Genomic DNA, 8,606 nt, shown 5'->3' with positions numbered 1-8,606 from the left:
TAGTTATGGATCCATCGTAAATCTCCTAGAGACAAGTTTTTCTTCCATAACGCATATAAGATGTATGGATCCCATCAGTCCGGGCATAAAATTCTCCAACCCCCCAAAGCTTTTCAATCCCATTTTTCTTGTGAGTTTATTCGTAGTAAGTTATCCTTATTCCCTTCAGCACACTAACAAGTGTGTCTAAAAAATTACACAAACAATTTGATCTATAATGATCTAATGCGCGTAAAGGCGAGACAACTTTAAAAAGTCAAAAATCCATTAGGCCACATGTTCAAATTTCTGCCACGACAAATTCAATTCTAAGGATAGCCGTTTGTTTTCCAAGCGAAGAATACCCAACTGAAAGCATTCTTTTTTCCTGAAAGTCAAAAAAGATTAGAAGACAAAATGGTCTAACTTGAAAAAGTTGAGTGGAAACTAGAAGTCAATGTCTCAACGACACACATTATAGATGGACAACCAGAAGTCTGTCTCCCCAGACGCAAACCCCGCCGTTGTTGTACTGAGAGTGTTTGTAAGATTTGACCATTAAAGTAAGTGTGACAGTGAGTTCCCCCCCGCCCCCTACTACGTTTTAAAGGCCCCAGGAAGGAATAAGTTGGCGTCACATCTATGTACAATCCATATTGAAAATTTGGTTAAAACCACTCTTCTTTTTTAACGGCGTGGTAGAATATTTAAATTATTTAATTTTTCTTTTTTTTTTTTTTTTTTACCCGTAAGAGAAGATCCCTATATGGTTTTTTTTTTTTTTTTTTTTTTTTTTTTTTTTTTTTGAGGTTTGACAGAGGGAACTACCTATAACTCCTATAAAAAAAGTATATTGACCTTGAAAAATGCAAATTTTGTTTATTGCTAATTCGCGATACAAGATTTGGAATCTATCCTAAATGACCAGACTATTGACCAGGATTTTTTTAAAAGAGGTTTGATAGAAGGAACTGTAACTCCTAAGGTCTTATCGTCCTGAAATCGAAGAGAAAAGGAAGACAGGATAGGAGAAAGCCAGCCGTTCCGAGAACGAACATTATCCCTTCAGCATAAAATCCGCCCAAGGCGGGAATCGAACCCGCGGCCTAGCGCTCACAAGGCAGACGCGCTACCAACTAACTAAGCTAACTAGACTGGCTCCAAGCATTTGAGAAGTTGAATATCTCGGGAAACGTATTTTGAGCACAATTTACGATCACAATGGCATCAATATTTAAAGCGGTTCTCTTCCCTGGGAAGGACTTTACCTACTTATACTGAGTATACCTAAATATAGGATAGGTGCTGTAAGTAATGTAAGTATACCAATACCGAACATGGGCGTAGGAAGGGGGGCAGCGCTGAAGATTTGAAGTTCGATTAGACTGCATTTCTGGAAAGTTGTAGCCCCAATTAAAAAAAGGAAAAAAAAATCGCTCAAGCTCAGAGAAAAAAAAAGTTGAGTGAAACCTAAATATAGGATAGGTGCTGTAAGTAATGTAAGTATACCAATACCGAACATGGGCGTAGGAAGGGGGGCAGCGCTGAAGATTTGAGGTTCGATTAGACTGCATTTCTGGAAAGTTGTAGCCCCAATTAAAAAAAAAAAGGAAAAAAAATCGCTCGAGCTCAGAGAGAAAAAAAGTTAAGTGAAATTAGGTGACTTGGTCTTGGATAAAAAAAATCGCCTGCGGCGCAATTTCTTTCTGGTGCAAATTGGAGGCTCAAAACACCGGGTCGGAAAGAAAAGGATTGAGGCATTTTTAATTTCGAACAGACCTGGCGACATTAGTTTACGGAAAAATCGCCTGCGGCGCAGTTATATTTGATTCAAATGTGTCAAACCGCGAGGGTAAGTACCCAGCTGCCCCCCCTAGACGAGATGCTGGCTACGCTCATGTGTATATCACTATATTTTAAGTGTAAAGTATGCTTTACAATTGTAAATAAGTGTAAAGTCTGATTTACCTTGTATAAGTTTAAAAGACCTCGCGCACATCCCACCTTCGCAGTTCCTACGGCGCGGGGCTTATTTTCGGATTTTGAGCTTTGTTTGGTTATTGTTACCTACATTTGATTTACACCCTTTTCATTTTCATCCATGATATTTTCAGATTAGATGAAGATCGTTATGTTCTTTTGATTCCTCCACTTACTGCACTTATACACACAGCGTGATCATTCTGATTGAGGAATAACTGCAAATCAACCATGGTTCTCAACGATTTGAATCCAGAAGACGTAAGTCAACAAATTATTTTTAATTACATATTTTTCGGAGGAACAAAAAATGCCATGTTCTCCATTACAGACGATTCTGAACAATTTTGGTTTTGTGTCAGTCGGTCTTGTGCTGGGCACTCACACTCAGACCGTGTCTGACATACCGCGCCGGTCTCACAGACCTAGGTCCGTTAGATCGTCTTAATATGTGTGACGCAAAAAGCTTGGAGACCTATCGTCTGACAGGTCTCGAGCTTTTTCCACCACGGTCTGCTGACGCGGTCTGTAGTTTTAGTGGTACGACTGTAGTTTGAGTGACTTTTGATTGATCATGATGGGCAATGACTCTTGATGTTGATGAGTTCTGCATAATATTTTATCATTTGTTCAAAATGGCAGCACCTCAAAGTTATGACTCTTATGCCACGCTGATCCCGTACAAAGGACGGGTCAACCACTAGTCACTAACTATGTTCTGTTATTTACAGCGGAGAGCCGCTACCTCGTGTTGACTATACAGCGGAGGAAACAAAAACCTGGGGTGAAGTGTTCCGGAACCTCACAAAGCTCTATCCTACTCATGCCTGTAAGGAACACAACCATGTGTTTCCTCTTCTAATACAGAACTGTGGCTATGCAGAGGACAATATTCCTCAGCTGGAGGACATCTCCAAATTCTTGAAAGGTATACAAGGATCAGTAAAACTCACTCAGAAAAAGAGCCAAACCAGGGCCTAGACCCAATTAGTAATGAATGGCGTAATGTACACAACTATTGAAATAGCCAGTCTAGTTGGCTTGGAGGGCAGCGCGTCTACCTTGTTTGCAAAGTTGCGGGTTCGATTCCCAAAGGGGGCGGATTTTATCCTAAACACATAGGGTAAAAAAAGTGAGTAGGTACCACCTTTTTCACAACTTTCGTGGATATCACAGCATTACTGAGTGAATCCTTAAATCCTTTGCAATCAATTTCCATATTTTAATGATCTTTTTACCATATAATATTTTGTCTGATTGTTCCCCGCCTTGCTTCTCTTTCTCCAGATAGTACAGGGTTCTCCTTGCGCCCAGTAGCAGGTCTGCTCTCATCACGTGACTTCTTAGCCGGCCTCGCGTTCCGTGTCTTTCACTCGACCCAGTATATTCGACATCCCAGCAAGCCCCTGTATACTCCGGAGCCTGACGTAAGTTCTGTTTTTGATGAAACATCAGTAGACTCGTGTGGTCTGCGTCGTAGCATGCCCATCCCGCAGTATGTCCCTCATCAGATGGGCGAGAAGAGACACAATACTTCCCATTTACATAGGAGCTGGGTCAACACGAGAACACCAGAAAGTAACCCGTTGAAATATTTGCGATCGAAATACCTACAAATGCAAACTTGGCACCAGCCAGAGCAGAGCCGGGCCAAGATAGAGTATGTGGATCTCGGGAAATTCTGTTCACACTTGGCACCAGCCAGAGCAGAGCCGGGCCAAGATAGAGTATGTGGATCTCGGGAAATTCTGTTCACATCTATCTCTGGCAGTACGTGAGCTGTTGTAGCCAAACTCTCACTTCAGGCACATCACTCCTCGTGTGTATCCTCTGGTGTTCATTATGTCAGCTTAGAGTGTGGGCTTCCTCTGCATTGTGACCTACTGGGTCGAGTGCATTGGAACACATCAAATGCCTTAAGGCACACTCCATTTGTCAAAGGGCTACCCTGCCGTTGAGTTCAATATAATTTGAAGAAACCATATACTGATGAATATTTACAATAAAGCAATAAGTTATCCACTATTCAGCCTATATGGGCTTCCTCTGCATTGTGACCTACTGGGTCGAGTGTATTGGAACACATCAAATGCCTTAAGGCTTCAGACATACTTCACTTGTCAAGGGCCTAGATTTACCCTGCCGTTGGGGTCTATTTCATTCGAAGAAACCATTTACTGACGAATATTTGCAATGAAGAAATAAGTTATCCACTATCCAGCCTGGATGGGCTTCCTCTGCATTGTGACCTACTGGGTCGAAGGCATTGAACACATCAAATGCCTCAAGGCATACTCCATTTGTAAAGTGTAAAATTTTACCTTGTCCTTGGGATCAATACAATTTGAAGAAACCATGTACTGATGAAGATAAGTTATCCACTATCCAGCCTGGATGGGCTTCCTCTGCATTGTGACCTACTGGGTCGAAGGCATTGAACACATCAAGGCATACTCCATTTGTAAAGTGTAAAATTTTACCTTGTCCTTGGGATCAATACAATTTGAAGAAACCATTGACTGATGAAGATTTCTAATGAAACAACAAGTTATTCAGCCTGGATGGTCTTCCTCTGCATTGTGACCTACTGGGTCGAGTGCATTGAACACATCAAATGCCTCAAGGCATACTCCATTTGTAAATTGTAAAATTTTACCTTGTCCTTGGGATTAATACAATTTGAAGAAACCATTGACTGATGAAGATTTCTAAGTTATTCAGCTCGAATGGGCTTCCTCTGCATTGTGACCTACTGGGTCGAGTGTATTGGAACATATCATATGTCTTCAAAGGGTCTAGACTTACCCTGCCGTTGAATTCAATTTAACTTGAAGGAACCATTGACTGATGAAGATTTCTAATGAAACAACAAGTTATTCAGCCTGGATGGGCTTCCTCTGCATTGTGACCTACTGGGTCGAGTGTATTGGAACATCTCATATGTCTTCAAAGGGTCTAGGCTTACCCTGCCGTTGAATTCAATTTAACTGGAAGAAACCATTGACTGATGAAGATTTCTAATGAAACAACAAATTATTCAGCCTGGATGGGCTTCCTCTGCATTGTGACCTACTGGGTCGAGTGTATTGCAACACATCACATGATGCCTTCAGGCGCATTCCATTTGTTAAGGGTAAAAGGTTTACCCTGCCCTTGGGATCAATCACATTTGAAAAACCATTTACTGATGAAGATTTGTAATGAAGCAATATCTCCAGTGTTGGTATGCTGGCAGTTCGTGTAGCAGACTGCTATACTCTGGCTGTTAAGTTACCATTCCAAAGTCTCGGACGTGTTGGTAACCTTCGCTGCAGAATGGATATGAAGTTGACATAAACTGTTAACAACCATTATCCTACCAATCCTTACAAACCTTCCTGTTTTTAATTTATGTTTATCTCCCTTACCTTATGCCGGGCACTCACGCTCAGACTATCTGACAGACCTATAGACTTTCAGAACGTGTGTGGCTTCCGACCTAGGTGTCAGACGTTCTGAAGATCAAAGTCGCTTTGCTGTGATAAGCTGCCACCATTGACTGATGAAGATTTCTAATGAAACAACAAGTTATTCAGCCTGGATGGGCTTCCTCTGCATTGTGACCTACTGGGTCGAGTGATGTATTGGAACATTATTCTGCCTGGATTGGCTTCCTCTGCATTGTGACCTACTGGTTCGAGTGTATTGCAACACATCACATGATGCCTTCAGGCGCATTCCATTTGTTAAGGGTAAAAGATTTACCCTGCCCTTGGGATCAATCACATTTGAAAAACCATTTACTGATGAAGGTTTGTAGTGAAGCAATATCTCCAGTGTTGGTATGCTGGCAGTTCGTGTAGCAGACTGCTATACTCTGGCTGTTAAGTTACCATTCCGAAGTCTCGGACGTGTTGGTAACCTTCGCTGCAGAATGGATATAAAGTTGACATAAACAGTTAACAACCATTATCCTACCAATCCTTACAAACCTTCCTGTTTTTAATTTATGTGTATCTCCCTTACCTTATGCCCGGCACTCACGCTCAGACTATCTGACAGACCTATAGACTTCCAGAACGTATTTTGCTTCCGACCTAGGTGTCTTGGAGGGTTTCAGCAGTCATTATAATATAAGTTCTGTGGGTCAACTTGATAAGGAGAACCAAAAGGCAGATATATTGAAGTTCTGCACAATATATCTGCTTTTTGGTTCTCCTTATCAAGTCCGACCTAGGTGTCAGACGTTCTGAAGATCAAAGTCGCTTTGCTGTGTTAAGCTGCTGCGTTAGGGAGTCATATAGTTTCCCAGAGTGGGTATCACACGAGGCTTGCACGCCGCAGGTCCCGAGTTCGATTCCCGGAGATTCGAGGTTTTTCGGGCTCTGCTTGGCTTTCGGGGTGCACTCAGCCTCATGAGGACTCCTTTAAGCGAGTAGCGACCAGTGGCGGCAGTACCAGTGTAAAGAGATTAATGATAAATGAGAATCATCTTTTAACAAATTGGTGGGTAGTGTGCGGTCCCGAGTTCGATTCCCGGAGATTCGAGGTTTTTCGGGCTCTGCTTGGCTTTCGGGGTGCACTCAGCCTCATGAGGACTCCTTTAATCGAGTAGCGACCAGTGGCGGCAGTACCGGTGTAAAAAGATTGATGATAAATGAGATTCATCTTTTAACAAATTGGTGGGTAGTGTGTCTGCTTTGTAAGCGCTAGGTCGCAGGTTCGATTCCGAACCCCTTCCTCGGAACGGCTGATGACTTTCTCCTATCCTGTCTTCCTTCTCTCTTCAGTTTCGGGACGATAAGGCCTTAGCAGTTACAGTTTCCTTATATCAAACCTCTTGAAAAAACCCCCACCTCGGTTAAAGTGCATCAATGAAAAAAAAGGCAACTTTTTTGATTTTATACTGTGTCTTATGACAACTCTGTATCAGAGCAGTACGTTCAACACATTTCAATTGTTTCTCTCTTCTATTTCAGATGTAATGCAAAACCCAATCAGACCCTGTCCGCCCTGGGCGGGAATCGAAACCGCAACCTGGTGCTTACGAGGCAGACGAGCAACCCTCCAAACTAACTAGGCGGGCTGATGGGTAGGTATAGTCGCAGGTTCGATTCCGAACCCCTTCCTCGGAACGGCTGATGACTTTCTCCTATCCTGTCTTCCTTCTCTCTTCAGTTTCGGGACGAAAAGGCCCTAGCAGTTACAGTTTCCTTATATCGAACGTCTTGAAAAAACCCCCACCTCAGTTAAAGTGCATCAATGAAAAAAAAAGGCAACTTTTTTGATTTTATACTGCGTCTTATGACAACTCTGTATTTCACATTTCGATTGTTTCTCTCTTCTATTTCAGATGTAATGCAATACTGCGTCTTATGACAACTCTGTATTTCACATTTCGATTGTGTCTCTCTTCTATTTCAGATGTAATGCAAAACCCAATCAGACCCTGTTCATCATTGGTGCTAACAGGGGCAATGGTTTAGCCGCTATCCAGGTGGGCAAAGCCTATGGTCTGACAGTATTTGCTTCGGTAGGATGTCCTGTGGGCGTTGCCAAAGCTTATGGGTTGGGCGCAGACTATGTGGTAGATCACACGTAAGTATGAACGTACTAAGATGAGAATGAACGAAGGGCCTTGAGGTGAAATTCGGATTTTGAGTAAAACACTTTTTTTTTAAAGAGTTTTGATAGAGGGAACTGTAACAGCTAAAGTCTTATCGTACCTCTTATCCTGAGAAAAACATCAGGATAAGAGAAAGCCAGCCGTTCCGAGAACGAACCTTATCTATTCAGGATAAAATCCGCCCTGGGCGGGAATCGAAACCGCAACCTGGTGCTTACGAGGCAGACGAGCAACCCTCTAAACTAACTATGCGGGCTGATGGGTATCGCGTTGATTAATGGCCGCGATATCATAACAATGTAAACAAAGGTGACGTTAAACGCCAAGGTTATAATACCTAACACACCTGGGGACAAATTATTTTTAATTACATATTTTTCGGAGGAACAAAAAATGCCATGTTCTCCATTACAGACGATTCTGAACAATTTTGGTTTTGTGACTTTTGTGTCAGTCCGTCTTGTGCACTCACGCTCACTACGCTCAGACCGTGTCTGACATACCGCGCCGGTCTCACAGACCTAGGTTTGTTAGATCGTCTTAATATGTGTGACGCAAAAAGCTTGAGACCTATCGTCTGACAGGTCTCGAGCTTTTTCCACCACAGTCTGCTGACGCGGTCTGTAGTTTTAGTGACTTTTGATTGATCATGATGGGCAATGACTCTCGATGTTGATGAGTTCTGCATAATATTATCATTTGTGATAAATTGATAACGTTAACCAGGGGAGATTTTGGCTTGGTAAAAAAAGAAGAAAGAAAACAAGCAAAAAATCCTCGTGAGAATTTATCATGAATTTTTCATTATAATCTGCCTTTTTGGAGAGGAAAATCTTGAAATTTAACAGAGACGAAAGCTGAAGCTCCTTAATCACTCTTCACATAGGTACCTAGCTACCTAGCTTTTCTCTTCTCACTTTGATTTTTTAGAGCTATGAAAATTACCGTTAGGAATGACCTATTCTTTGACATTTTAATATTAGCTAAATTCCCTGTAAGGATCATTCTTTGACACTTTAATATTAGCTAAATTCCCTGTAAG

At 42.0% G+C, this 8,606-nt stretch overlaps 1 protein-coding gene across 1 annotated transcript in view; it reads left to right on the top strand.

Moving 5' to 3' along the window:
* The first annotated feature begins 2,190 nt into the window (after window positions 1-2,190).
* The window catches only part of LOC103524632 (protein henna-like), an 8,517-nt gene continuing 2,101 nt past the window's right edge, over window positions 2,191-8,606 (top strand). The window contains exons 1-5 of the mRNA XM_008489662.2: window positions 2,191-2,220; window positions 2,291-2,388; window positions 2,691-2,887; window positions 3,247-3,430; window positions 7,363-7,536. Of these exons, the coding sequence (XP_008487884.2) occupies window positions 2,191-2,220; window positions 2,291-2,388; window positions 2,691-2,887; window positions 3,247-3,430; window positions 7,363-7,536 (683 nt within the window). The remainder of the gene's footprint in view (window positions 2,221-2,290; window positions 2,389-2,690; window positions 2,888-3,246; window positions 3,431-7,362; window positions 7,537-8,606) is intronic.

Source organism: Diaphorina citri, unplaced genomic scaffold, assembly GCF_000475195.1.
Source record: "Diaphorina citri unplaced genomic scaffold, Diaci psyllid genome assembly version 1.1 scaffold109, whole genome shotgun sequence".
Classification (NCBI taxonomy): domain Eukaryota; kingdom Metazoa; phylum Arthropoda; class Insecta; order Hemiptera; family Psyllidae; genus Diaphorina; species Diaphorina citri.
This window is presented reverse-complemented; position numbering and strand designations above follow the sequence as displayed.